The sequence below is a fragment of the Echinops telfairi genome, unplaced genomic scaffold (genome assembly GCF_000313985.2).
Source record: "Echinops telfairi isolate 266 unplaced genomic scaffold, ASM31398v2 ScPeMD7_1;HRSCAF=3_0, whole genome shotgun sequence".
NCBI classification, from domain to species: Eukaryota; Metazoa; Chordata; class Mammalia; order Afrosoricida; family Tenrecidae; genus Echinops; species Echinops telfairi.
Window position 1 is genome coordinate 823,897 of NW_022103896.1, and position 13,181 is coordinate 837,077.

At 58.1% G+C, this 13,181-nt stretch overlaps 2 protein-coding genes across 2 annotated transcripts in view; both read left to right on the top strand.

Annotated features, from left to right (window-relative positions):
- Nucleotides 1-6,307, top strand: part of NRBP2 (nuclear receptor binding protein 2) — a 7,589-nt gene extending 1,282 nt beyond the window's left edge. Inside the window, exons 2-19 of the mRNA XM_045286795.1 lie at nt 5-43; nt 348-470; nt 552-653; nt 738-827; nt 911-951; nt 1,039-1,133; nt 1,305-1,328; nt 1,406-1,489; nt 1,572-1,627; nt 1,711-1,806; nt 2,446-2,578; nt 2,661-2,763; nt 2,849-2,899; nt 2,969-3,104; nt 3,958-4,011; nt 4,148-4,211; nt 4,293-4,348; nt 4,427-6,307. Of these exons, the coding sequence (XP_045142730.1) occupies nt 5-43; nt 348-470; nt 552-653; nt 738-827; nt 911-951; nt 1,039-1,133; nt 1,305-1,328; nt 1,406-1,489; nt 1,572-1,627; nt 1,711-1,806; nt 2,446-2,578; nt 2,661-2,763; nt 2,849-2,899; nt 2,969-3,104; nt 3,958-4,011; nt 4,148-4,211; nt 4,293-4,348; nt 4,427-4,495 (1,416 nt within the window). The 3' untranslated portion in view covers nt 4,496-6,307. The remainder of the gene's footprint in view (nt 1-4; nt 44-347; nt 471-551; nt 654-737; nt 828-910; nt 952-1,038; nt 1,134-1,304; nt 1,329-1,405; nt 1,490-1,571; nt 1,628-1,710; nt 1,807-2,445; nt 2,579-2,660; nt 2,764-2,848; nt 2,900-2,968; nt 3,105-3,957; nt 4,012-4,147; nt 4,212-4,292; nt 4,349-4,426) is intronic.
- A 1,131-nt stretch (nt 6,308-7,438) lies between these two features.
- Nucleotides 7,439-13,181, top strand: part of PUF60 (poly(U) binding splicing factor 60) — a 14,900-nt gene continuing 9,157 nt past the window's right edge. Inside the window, exon 1 of the mRNA XM_045286801.1 lies at nt 7,439-7,444. Within this exon, the coding sequence (XP_045142736.1) occupies nt 7,439-7,444 (6 nt within the window). The remainder of the gene's footprint in view (nt 7,445-13,181) is intronic.

The window sequence follows — 13,181 nt, forward strand, 5'->3', positions numbered from 1 at the left end:
GGAGGAGAGCCCGTGCGGGCGCTGGCAGAAGCGGCGGGAGCAGGTGGGCGCCGGCGTGCCCTCCGGGGGGCCTGGGAGGCCACGCGGGCGGGGGAGCGGGGCTCGGCGGCCCTGTCTGGGCGGCACTCACCAGGAGCCCGGCGCCCTGAGGATCCTCCTCCTCCAGGGACCCCCTACCGCAGCCTTTACTACTGCTCTGGGGCCAGCTGCTGTCCCCTTAGAAACTGCCCCTGGACTCCCTGCGTGGAACACCCCCCAGCCGGCCCCTGGACCCTGCCGCCCTGCGATACCAGCCCCGTCTGGGCCTTGGGCCAGGACCAGCCTTGCCCCCCTCCCCCGCCCCCCAGGTGAACCAGGGGAATATGCCCGGCGTGCAGAGCACGTTCCTGGCCATGGACACCGAGGAGGGGGTGGAGGTGGTGTGGAACGAGCTGCACTTCAGCGACAGAAAGGCCTTCTCGGCCCATGAGGTGAGGCCCCCTCCCAGTCCCGCCACACCCCACAACCCGACTAGACTCGTGACAGTGCCCCGCACCCCACCCCACCCCCAGGACAAGATCCAGACGGTGTTTGAGCAGCTGGTGCTGGTGGAACACCCCAACATCGTCAAACTGCACAAGTACTGGTTGGACACAGCCGAGGCCCGAGCGCGGGTGAGCCCAGAGAGAGGCTGGCCGGGCGGGGGACACGGGCCCTGGGAGGCAGAGTCCCAGACAGACGAGCCCGTGACCCCCCAGGTCATCTTCATCACGGAGTACGTGTCCTCAGGGAGCCTCAAGCAGTTCCTGAAAAAGACCAAGAAGAACCACAAAGCCATGAACGCCAGGGTAGGGGTGTGGGCTTCGGGGGCGGGGCTGGGGTGGGGCCGCGGGGAGGGCTGCCCGCTGACAGCCCCCCACCCCCTCGCCAGGCCTGGAAGCGCTGGTGCACTCAGATTTTGTCAGCACTCAGGTGAGCGCCTGGATTGCCTGCCCCACCCCGCTCGGCGCCCATTCGTGGGCGCCCCCTGACAGCTTCCACCTGCCCCCACCCCCACAGCTTTCTGCACGCCTGCAGCCCCCCCATCATCCACGGGAACCTGACCAGCGACACCATCTTCATCCAGCACAATGGCCTCATCAAGATTGGCTCGGGTGCTGGCGGGGCGGGGCCTTGGAAGGGCGGGGCCTTTGGGAAGAGGGGCATGGGGGGCGGGCATGGAGGGCGGAGCCTGCAGGGTATGCCCGGAACCGGAGTGAGGGGCACTGAACCCCGAAGCTCGCGCACTCTGACGCTGCTCTTTCTTACGGTCGTGGCCGGCACAGTGTGGCACCGCATCTTCTCCAACGGTGCGTGGGGACCTCAGGGTGTGCGGGAGAAGGGGCCAGGGGAGAGAGGCAGCTGGTTTACCCTACACCCCACATAGCACTCCCGGACGACCTCCGGAGCCCCATTCTGGCTGAGCGTGAGGAGCTGCGCAACCTGCACTTCTTCCCGCCAGAGTATGGCGGTGAGTCTGGGTGGGGTCTGGCCTCAGTCTGCACCCTGCCCCTGGCATCACCCTGCCTGACCTCCCTGCGCCTGCCTTGCAGAGGTGGCTGATGGTACCGCTGTGGACATCTTCTCCTTTGGGATGTGCGCCTTGGAGGTACTGGCGTATGGCCTCAAGGCCCCCTAGCTGACCTGTGTGGCCTTCCTGCTGCCCACTGCCTGACCTGCCCCTGCCCCCAGATGGCGGTACTGGAGATCCAGGCCAATGGTGACACCCATGTTACAGAGGAGGCCATCGCTAGTGCCAGGCACTCGCTGAGTGACCCCAACATGCGGGTGAGCTGCTTGCCCTTTCCTGGGCATGCACGGGGTGGTCAAGTTGGGACCAAACCTCTAAGAACTAGGCAGGCCGTCTGTAGGGCAAGGAGGGGTGTGGAACAGGGGGTGCAGGGCCACCCAAGGGAGGACCTTGGGGAGCATAGCTGAGAGGCACTGCAGGAAGACCAGAGCACAGCCTGTCCCTCGAGTGCTGAGGCTGGTGCATGATGGACACAGCTGTCCATTCCTCGTCAGCAACACTGAGCCTCAGAAAGACTATGCACAGTGCCCAAGACTTCAGAGAAGCGTGGGGCTCAGGATGGCACCCAGCACGCCTGTCCCAGACATGCTTTGATGCTTCCAGGGGATGTGGAGCTGCAGGTGGGGGTGGAGGATGAGAAGTGAGGGATCCTGGCTGCAGCCTGGCCTCCCTGCTCTCACAGGCCCGGCTTAGGGGAGTGAAGTGGGAGAGACAGGTGTGCTGCTGGGGAGATAGGCTCAGGTTGCTGGCAGCTTGGCGGCCTTGCAGCTCTGCCCGACACACGTGTGCTCCAACTTGAGGGCCCCTGTGGGGACTGGACCACTGGGACTGAGGGCGGAGTGGCTGAGAGCTGAGCACCTCCACTCAGTGCCCCCCACCCTTCCGACCACCTCCAGGAATTCATTCTGTCTTGCCTGGCCCGAGACCCCGCCCGGAGGCCCTCTGCCCACAACCTGCTGTTCCACCGTGTGCTCTTCGAAGTGCATTCGCTGAAGCTGCTGGCTGCACACTGCTTTATCCAGCACCAGTGTGAGGGGAGGCCCAGTGGGCGGGGGCGGGGGGGGGGCGGGGGCGGGGTAGGGAGGCCACGCTGAGCCCCTGTGTCCCCCAGACCTCCTGCCAGAGAACACAGTGGAAGAGAAGACCAAGTCGGTGGACCTGCATGCCGTCATGGCAGAGGTCCCCAGGCGTCGCCAGCCCCCCGTGCAGTGGCGGTGAGCTCCAAGCCCGCCCAGCTGCACCCCACCTCAGAGTCCCTCACTGGCTTCTCATGCCCACCCACCCCTCCCCTGACCGCAGGTACTCAGAAGTCTCCTTCTTGGAACTTGACAAATTCCTGGAGGATGTCAGGTGAGCACCGTGTTTGGGAGGCTCGGGCCACCTCCAGGCCAGAGCCCAGCCACCCCTCTCTGCCCCCAGGAATGGTATCTACCCGCTGATGAACTTTGCCACCACAAGGCCCCTGGGGCTTCCCCGGGTGCTGGCTCCACCCCAAGAAGAGGCTCAGAAGGCCAAGACCCCCACTCCTGAGCCCTTTGACTTAGAGACCAGGAAGGTGAGCCCAGGCCTGCTGCAATCCCGCCTGTCCAGGCAAGCTGGGGGTAGGGGCCCCATGGAAGGGGGGAGGTCCCGGGCAGGGCGGGTCCCGGCGGGTCCCACCTGGCGGGTTCCACCCCAGCTCTGTTCTGGGCTGCTGGAGACCATATCCCAGGATGACTCTGTGTGGGAGCCAGGGAGAGCCAGAAGGTCCCCTCCCCTGCCCGCTTGCCCCCAGACCTGCCAGTCCCACCCTGCTCTGATCCCACCTCTTGGCCACTGCCATTGTGGCCTCATGTCTCCCCCAGGGCCCTCTAGGCGGCATGCTCCCCCCAAAGCACCTCCTAGGCAGGGCACCACCTCCAGCCTCACCTCTTCTTGCTCCCTTACCATGTCCTTAGTCCCCATCCTGAACTGGGTCACCTCCAGGCCTCACCTGGACACAGGGCCACCAGCTTCGCTCTGGACTCTCTCCCCCTGGGCTGATGCTCAGAGCTGCCCTCACCCTCCCCAGAAAACCCCACACAGCCCCGGGCTGCCCACAGAGGGTCCAGATGCCCGGCGTGACCCCTCCTGCTCTGCCAGCCTCGCCGTTGTCTCCCTGCCCCTCCTCTCTTTGGACTTCCCTCTCCACTGTGAAAACCCCTGTCCACCCCTCACCTCAGCACTGGCCCAGGGGCTGCTCAGCAGGTGGCTCTCTAACTCAGCGGGCTGAGCAGTGCCATGCTCTCCAAACCTCCATCAGATGGTCCCCACCCTTCCTTTGTGGGCCCGTCCAGAGGGTCTCCAACCCTACAGTGCCCCCTGGGTCCCCTGGAGCAGTATCTCTTTGGGCTGGGTGACCTTGACGCTCCTCGGTACCCGCTCCCCAGGTAATCCAGATGCAGTGTAACATGGAGAAGAGTGAGGACAAGATGCGCTGGCATGTGAGCCCCAGCCTGGCGGGCAGCACGGGGTGGAGGGTGATGGTGGGTGGGGTGCCAGGGATGAAGCACTGCCCTGCCACACCACACAACTTCCATCATTGCGGCTCTCTCCCTGCCCCCCACCACCACCACCCAGCTCACCTTGCTGCTTGTGCTGGAAGACAGGCTGCACCGGCAGCTCACCTACGACCTGCTCCCAAGTAGGTGGAGGAGGGGCGGGGAAGAGGGGATGGGGAGGCAGAAGTGTGACCCCGCATCTCACCCTGTGCCTTCTGCTGCAGCTGACAGTGCTCAGGACCTGGCCGCAGAACTTGTGCACTATGGCTTCCTCCATGAGGTACGGGTGCCCAGGAGCTGCCCAGGGGGGTGCGTGCCCTGCACTCCCATAACCCCTGTATGCACCTGCCCCCCGCAGGACGACCGGCCCAAGCTGGCTGCCTTCCTGGAAAGCACCTTCCACAAGTACCGTGGGGCCCAGCCCTGAGCCTGAGCCTGAGCCCAGAGCGCCCGCCCAGCCTGCGGTCCCCTGTGGGGATTGGGGACCACGGCTGCCTCTGCCAGCCTATGCCACTGAGGACCAGGGGCCAACAAACCTGTGCCAGGAGGCTGGGCCCATGGGGTGATGGCGCCTGCCCTGTGGGGTGGCTGGGCAAGAGGCAGGACCCCTCTCCTCACCCATGACCCACCCCGTCTGGCTTCCTCCTGGCTTCCTTAGCAGCACCCCTTCCTGGGGTCCCAGGAGGCTGGCTGGCCAGAGCCTGGGCCTCTGACCCCTTGCTTGGAGGCAGACTGCAGGGGGGGCAGGGCAGTCAGCCACCCATGGGGCTATTGTCCTGCCTGGGAGAGCCCCTAGTAGCAGGGCCTGGAGCCCCAGGGTGCAGCTGCTGCAGGGGCTGGCCTTTCCTGGGTGCCCAGAGCCCTGGCCAGCAGGGAAGCTGATGGCCAGGTCCTGCTGAGATGTACAAGGCCCCAGTTCTTGTAGCTCATGTCCTGGTCCTTACAACGAGTCCAGAGTGGTGGGCACAGCTCAGGGCCACACAGGCCTTCTGGGGCCCTTCTCCACTCCCTCCATCTGCTGGGTGGTCACAGCACAGCCGTGCTCCCGGAACTGCTGCCAAGAGGACTGGTCCTCCGTGTCCCAGCCTGGCAGGGTGCACCTGTTGTCCCACGCAAACCTGATCAGAGTGTCAGTACCTGGCTCCCTCTGGCTCCCACCCAACTCTTGTCTGAGTCTGGGAAGTTTCCTATCTCGGAGAGCACCCCACCCCCAGGGCCTTCGCCCTCAGACTGCCTCGCCCCCATCTGCAAGCTTGGGGGAACATCCCTCCTTCTCAAATGGCATGTCTGAACCACAGCCCACTGTTCTTTCAATGCCAAAAGCTGTACCCAGCCCTGGCTGCTGTCACAGGGCCACCCTTGGTGGGTGGACTCCCTGACCATTCTGGAACCAGAGGTCCAGGGGGTCTCACAGGACGGAAGGCTTGACGTCCCGGGGCTGGGCTCCTTCCAGCATGGCACTGGGGGCGGCACTTCCTTGGGGTTGGGAGTATTCTTGTCCCTGCGGTTGCAGCACCAAGGGCGGCTGGCGGCGGCTGCAACGGGATGCCTGTCCCCTGCTCCTGGTGGCCACCCACTGCCCTGAGCTCAGGCTCTTTGCTCCCAATTCCAAGCCAGCTGCGGTGGCCACATCTTTCTCACAGCCATCTCTCTGGTTCTCTCCTGCCACTTTGAAGGGCTCTCAGGACGAGGCTGGGCCCTCTGGACGCTTCAGGGTGGTCTCTGTGTCCCAGTTCTGAGCCTCAGCCACGCCTGCCTGGCGTCCCTCACTGTAACATACCCACAGGTTCCAGGCCTTAGGGTGTGGGTGTCTTTGAGGCCCTTTTCTGCCTACCCCAGCACCCTAACCAAACAGACAAACTCACCAAGGTATGTTAAATGTAAAACAGAGCGAACCTCCTGCCGCCTAAAACACTTCAATACTATTCACACACACAAAAATTCCAACACTCACACTTTTCATCTCCCAATCACCAATCGGAGAGAATGCACACATTTGGATGGAAGGCTTGGGCCTAAGCTGCTGGCTTCTGGGGCGTCCTAAACGGCGGACAGCGGACAGCGGGGGGCGAGGAGAGGAAGCCAGATTGTCAGCAGTCAGTGGGACTGTGGGTTCACATAACGGGGCGTCTGTTTACTTTTTCACTTAAAATTTATCTTTCAAAGTTATATAGACGTCCTGTTTTATAAGTGAAATGATTTTTGTCAAGGCTGATAATAAATCACAACAATAAACGTGGCCTCCTCACCCTCTCCTAATTCACCTCTCAATGTCCTTGGGCATTGAAAGCCTGTGTTTTGGATGCCCACGAGCATGCTTCTGCAGCTGTTTGTTGGCTTTCTTAGAGCCGGTGTCCCTCCTGGCATCCTGGGGGGAGGGAGGGATTGTCACCTGCCTGTCACCCCGCACACACACACAGCGCCGTCCCAGTGTGCTGGGCGTCTTAGCTCCATTACCAGGGACTCAGAGAGGGGCAGCGAAAAAGCGGAAGGCCCTCAACCAGACGGACTGACACAGCAGCTGCCACAGTGGGCCAAGGGCAGAACGTTGTGAGGATGGCGCAGGACCGGGAGACCCCAGATTCTGCTGTTCACAGGCAGGGTCGACATGAACTGGAATCGACTGGATGGCACCTAATCACCTGAGTCTCATCAGAGGACAAGGGGTCCTAGGGTTATGTTTTCCATCTTGCACAACTTTTTGTTTTCCCCGGAGTTAATCATTGCCTAGGGTTTTTGTGTTGGCTTTGTTTTCTATGCAGCAGGTTGCTGCTTCCTTCGTCCACTCTCCTGTGACCCTCGTCTGGGAACGGACCGTGTCATTGACCGTGCGTCATGTGTGCATCTCTCCCGTGGCCTGTGCCACACTGGCCCTCTGCCCTAGGCTGCCTGCCGGCTCAGGGCCAGCTACATGCTGGGTTACATCTGCACTGGCTCCTAAGCCACTCCCCCCGCCCCCCTTCCATCGCCCCACGTGGGGAGGAATGCCTGTGGGTTTCTTGACCGAGGGTCTGCGTCCTCGTCCTGTTTGTTCCAGGCTGAGCCTCACGTTGGCTTGACGGTGTAAGCAGGGCTGAACGTTGAAAAGCATTTCCCCCTAGGTGTGGAGATGGCGGTCATGTCAGCTCCTTTCCGCGCCAGGGTGTCTCGCGCTTTCCTGAGTTCTGCCCTCTTGCCTGTGGTTTCTTTCTCTGGAAACATTCGGCTTCTTCCCTTTGCCACCGTGCTCCGGGAATCTCCACAGCCTGTCCTCCGGGAGGCCTTCTCCCTCGGCTGTTCTTTCTCAGAAACCATTTCCTGGTGAATCGGGCAAAGTTTCACAGAGCAGGTCTGTTTTCTATGCAGCTGGTCAGAACCCATTTGTTTCGTGATGCCGGTAACAATGCCCACAGTGTACCATCATTCCTCCCACTGCCTCCTGGGAGTCCTGTTTCCATGGCTTAGTCTTTCCTCGCCTTCTGAACGTGGTCCTTGGGTGAGTGCTGCCCTTTTGATCTCAAATGTGGGTTCTTCTACGGGGTGCGACTCGCTCTCCGAGGCCTGTCTTGTTGGGCCGGAAAGGGAGCCATGGGGGTGAGCCGTTGCCTGGTCACTGGGAGCGGGTGAAAGCGCATAGTCTCATTGCCCCACCCAGCCCATCTTCTGGATGGTTTGGAGTCCTGCCCCACTTCCTCCTCTCAGTCTAGTCCGCACGTTCCGGGCAGCTGTCGTGGTAGCAGGCACCAGTGAGCACTTCTGGTCTGGGTCATGGGGACTTGTTTCTGGCAGAACCTCTTGCATTGTTTCCTTGTTGACTTTTAAGCCCCTCCTCATTTTTCTGAAATCCTATTGATCTAGATGTCGGATTGCCTCTTGTTCAGGGGCACGAGTACAGTGGCTGATGTTGGGAAGGGCACCGTCCATCCAATGGACGAGAGCTCTGCTTGTGTCCATCGCAAAGAAAGACAGAAGACAGGAAAAGCTGACCAACAAGCGGAAATTGAACACGGGAAATTTTGCTGAAGATGGTGCAGAAACCATCGCAGCTGTTTGTCAGCAGGGAGCTGCCAGAAATTCAAGCTGGGTCAGAAGAGAATGTGGGGCCAGGGAGACCATTGCTGATGTCAGATGGACCTGGCTGGAAACAGAGGAGATCAGAAAGATGTTTACCTGTGTTTTATTGGTCCTGCAAAGGCATCTGTGTGGATCACAGCCATGTGTGGATAATGGTTGCAAAGGATGGGAATCCCAGAACACTTGACTGTGCTCCTACAGAACCCGTACCTGGGTCAAGAAGCAGTCCTTAGAATGGAGCAAGGTCACAAAGTGTGGTTTCACATCACAAAAGGCGTTTGTCAGAGATGTATCCTGTCACCACACTCATTCAGTCTGTGTGCTAATTCAGTAATCGGAGAAGAAGCTGGGCTCTATGAAGACAAACACAGCATTGGCATTGGAGGCGGCTCATGAACAGCCGTCCGTAAGCAGATGACATAGCCTTGCTTGATAAAAAGCAGAGGGCTTACAGCACTTACTGATGGAGATGAAAGACTACAGCTCCGTTTGGATGACACATCAACACAAAAACATACGAAGATCCTCACCCCAAGGCCAATCAGCAGAAGATCGAAATTGACGAGAACTTCGTTTGATTTGCATGCTCATCAAGGCTCATGGAAGTCAAGCAGTCAAGAAAGTGAACAGTAGATGGCATCAGACAAATCTGTTCTGAAAGACCTCTTTAAAGGGTTACAAAAGAAAACGTCACTTGGGAGCTGCGGGGTGCCTGGCCCCCACCAAGGTCTTCTCCACCCCTCATATGCACTCAGAAGCTGGACAATCAGGAAGGCGAAGGGTTGCTTCATTTGAACTATGGTTTTGGCGAAGAACACGGAATATGCCATGAATGGCAGCGATCAAGGAGCTCTGGTGGTGCTGTGGACGCGGTGATGGCTGCTAATCACGAGTTCAGTGGTTCGGATCCTCAGGGCCACTCTAAGGGAGCATGATGAGGCTTTCTGCCCCAGTAGAGATTTACAGTGTTAGAAGCCCTGGGTGAGTCAGAACCGGCCCACTGGCAGTGGGTTGGGCTTGCTTGCTGTTAAAAGATTTACAAGTCTGTCCAAGAAGAAGTACAGCCAGGCTGCTGATTACCTGGGAGGCAGGTGAGACGTCATCATACATATATTTTTTAATTCATTTTTTTTAAAGATCATTTTATTGGGGCTCTTACAGCTCTTATAACAAGCCATGCATCAATTGTATCAAGCACATTTGCTCATATTTTGCCATCATTGTGTTCTAAACATTACTTTCTATTTGAGCCCTTGTATCAGCTCCTCTTTTTACCCTTCCGCCCATGACCCCTTGATAAATTATAAATTATTATTTTCATATCTTACACCAACTGCTGTTTCTTCCCCCCTTGAGGTTTCTTCCTCCCCTCCTCTCCCATCTTCCCCCTACCCTCCTGGTATTGCTACTCCCATTCCTGTTCCTAAGGAGGTTATCTGACCTGGATTCCGTATGTCCCGAGCTCTTATCTGCACCTGCGCACATGCTCTGGCCGAGCCCGCAGTGAAAGGCAGGACTGGGGTCATGGGAGTGGGGGGTGAGGAAGCCTCCAGGAACCAGAGGGATAGTGTGTGTCATTGGTGCTGTACTTCACCTTGGTTGACTCATCCCTTCCCTGTGACCCTTCTGTGAGGGGATGTTGCATCGTCTACAGATGGGTTTTCGGTCTCTGCTCTGACCCTCCTTGCTCTCTGAAATACGGTTGGTTGGTTAGTTTGGGGTTTTCTGATGCCTGTTACCTGACGGCACAAACACCTCATGATTGCACAGGCTGGTGTGTGTATTCCATGTGGGCTTGTTGCTCCTCTGCTAGATGACCGCTTATTTAACTTCAAGCCTTTAAGATCCAGACACTGTATCTTTTGATAGCCGGGCACCACTAGCTTTCTTCACCACATTTGCTTGGGCACCCATTTTGTCTTCAGCCATAGTGCCGGGAGGGTGAGCATCACAGAATGCCAGGTTGTTAGAACAACGTGTTCTTGTGTTGATGGAGGGCTTGAGCAGAGGCCCACAGTCAGTCCACTACCTCGGTGTTTTACCAAAGAAATATATGTACATAGGCCAATACCTCTATTTTTATGAATTAATGTATTTACATATGTACACAACTATGTTTATGCCTCTATCCATCGGTTTGCTTTTTAATCTTTCCTGTTTCCTTGTAACTTCCTCCTGCCCCACCATCAAGCTCACCCTTCCTCTGCCTCCTAGAAATTCCTCTCAGCTCGACTGCTGTTGCTCCAACACCACCAGGATCTCTACATCCTCCTCATTGATTTCAGTTCCCTAGTTGTTCCCCTGTCTATGGCGTTGTTTGCTCATCGCTCCCTTCCCCCACCTCCTCCTCCCCCTTTGTCCCTCTGGAACTGTAGGTCCCATTGCTTTCTCCTCCGGCTTGTTCCCCATGCCTATCTCTTAATTTTCTGCTCCAGCAACAAGAGTGCCAAGCAGGTGACCCTACCTGGATGCCATCTTAACCCCTCCATCGTATGTGTTTTAGACATGCTATGAGCGGGGACAGTTAGGGGAAGTAAGGGGTCAGCTAAAAATAGGGAGACCCTCCATCAGATGGATTGACACAGCAGCTGTGACAATGGGCTGAGCCCAGCAGGGGAGGGGGGGGGGCGCATGGGTGGGTGGAGCTTCCTTCTGTAATTAGGGTCTACCACAGAGGTCTGGCGTGATGCCACCTAACAAGAACAACACACGGGCCCCCAGCAGTAGGGCTGTTGTAAGAATCGTGTGAGTAGACGCACATAAAGTCATGACAGTGCCTGGCGCACACGGACCACCTTGCCAAAGCTAACACTGCGATCAAGTCCACTTCGACTCACAGTGGCCCTGGGGTTCTGAGCCTGGCAGTCTTTGCAGGAGTGGTCACCCCCATCTCTCTCCCGAGGAATGGCAGGCGATTTCCAACTGCTGACCTTGGGGGTAGCAGTCAAGAGGCAGTCATGGCAGCACCAGGGCTCTAGGGAATCTATACCAAGGACCCACCTGCACAGGGGCAGCTTGTGGCTCCCCCTGGTGGTGATGGAGAGCGAGCCCCACCCCCATGCATCAGGAGCAGGTGCCAGTGATCACTGCCCAGTGGCACTATCATTGGGGCTGTTTCGGCTCGCAGTCATCCCTTCTGCCCCCCTTGGGTTCTCTAAGCATCGTCTTTACCAAGACGCCAGGACCATCCCCCAAGGAGGCACTTGGGGGGTTCATACAACTCATCATCCACTTACCAGTTCAGTGCTTCACCGCCGTGCCGGCAGGCTGCCTTGTGGTTGCTGGGTGGGCCCTGTCTTCTGGGTGGCTGTTGGGTTTGGAAGCTGTCCACTTTCTGCTGAACCGCTCACCTTGCTCTGGTCACTTGCAAGCACACGTTGGAATCTCCTGGACGTGTGTCTCTTCTCCAGCCTCCTGCTCCTTCCCCGGGTGCCATCATACGTCAGAGCCCAAGGACGTCTTTGTTTCGCCAGCATCCTTCATGGTCTGCTCTCTCCTTTTCCCGTCTGGCTTGGCCCCACTTTCTCAACGAGGCAGAATTGACTTGTCGGCAGTGTGAGTGTTTGCTTCTCCCGGGTGTCTGGGGCGGGGCATGGTGTGGGCTGGCCAGCTGCATCTGCGAGTGAGGCATTCTTTGTGGCTGGGCTGGGTTGTTCTAGGGCTACTTTCTCCCTGTGAGCTGTTGAGTGGCTCGCATGGGAGGCCAGCCTCCAGGTGGAGCTGGGGAGGCAGCAGAGTCCCTCTTGTTCCCCACCTTCAGAGCAGGCCCTTCTGCTGAGAGAGGGCAGGACCTGCCAGCCACAGCTGGAAGGCCGAGGTCAGGGTTCTGCTCTGAGACCTGGTGACTTTCCAGTAGGCCCCTGGGATGCTACCCTCCTGCTCAGTTGGCTAAGGTTGTTACCACTTCCCTTCTCTGTCCAGCTCCACCATCACCCACCCCCTTGTGGGCTTTCACCTTTGAAAATCCCTTTCATCTTGGAGAGGCTCAGGAAGGAGAAGCAGCCAACATTCTGCCATATTTAGCTCAGTTGCGTCTGTACAACTGCTGAGCTCTTGGGTGGACACGAGACCTGCCTGCCTGGGGATGCTTTGTTGTCTCAGCTAGCCGAGGCTAGCGGCCAGCACAGTCTCCAGTCTCGGGCCATGACATGCTCTTCCCCACCAGACATATGGCAGCTGCTCCGAGCAGCTCTTCCATAGCAGGTGTGGCTGTGGGGCCATCCCAAAACAGCCCAGGGCCGTGGACAGATCCCTCTGAAACTCCGTCTTGGGTTGCAGTTCTGCTGACTGACCTCTATGGTGTCTGTGATGCCACCGGTTTCAAGAAGTACTATGTTGTTCCCAGTGGTGTTCCATGGGAGAGAGAGGAGGCTCTCTGCCTCCGTGAAGAGTCACAGCTTTGGAAACCCTATGTAGGCTCACGATGAATTGCAATTGGCCTTGATGGCAGTCTACGTGGGTATATTGTCAGAAGTTTGCCTTCTGCTCCGGAGACCTGGGTTTGATTGTGGGCCAATGCACCTTGAAGCGGCTTTCCTGCTCCTGGGAGCTTCCAGACTAAGATGGACTATGAAGAAAAGCCTGGTGCGCTACTTCTGAAAAGCATGCAATGAGACCCTACCCCACCCTGACCCCCACCCCAGTTCCTTGAGGAGTGTCTGGGCTTTGTGCAAGCATCCTCTTGATGCCCCTGGACCTACAGAGGGCCCCAGAGGGTCTGGGATTGGAAAAGGAATGGAATGTGGGGGCTAGTGTTTCCCTGAACAGCTGCCTCCTTTATCCTGAGACCGGAACAGCCTAGGGCCCTTCTACCTTGACTGAACATTCTGATAAAAGACTTTAGAGTCCTTGACCAAAGGGGAGGGAAATGCAGAAAAGGATGACAGGAAACGTGAGGGGCAGTGAGCTGGTGTGGATGGAACCAGAATGCCATCATCGGCGGCGCTTAGGTGGGACCGGTTGGAAATTGGGTGACCTGCATGTGCTTGGCCGTGCATGGTCTCAATAAGATAAGCACATTTGGCCGGGAACAATACAAAACGAAGAACATTCCAGAAGCC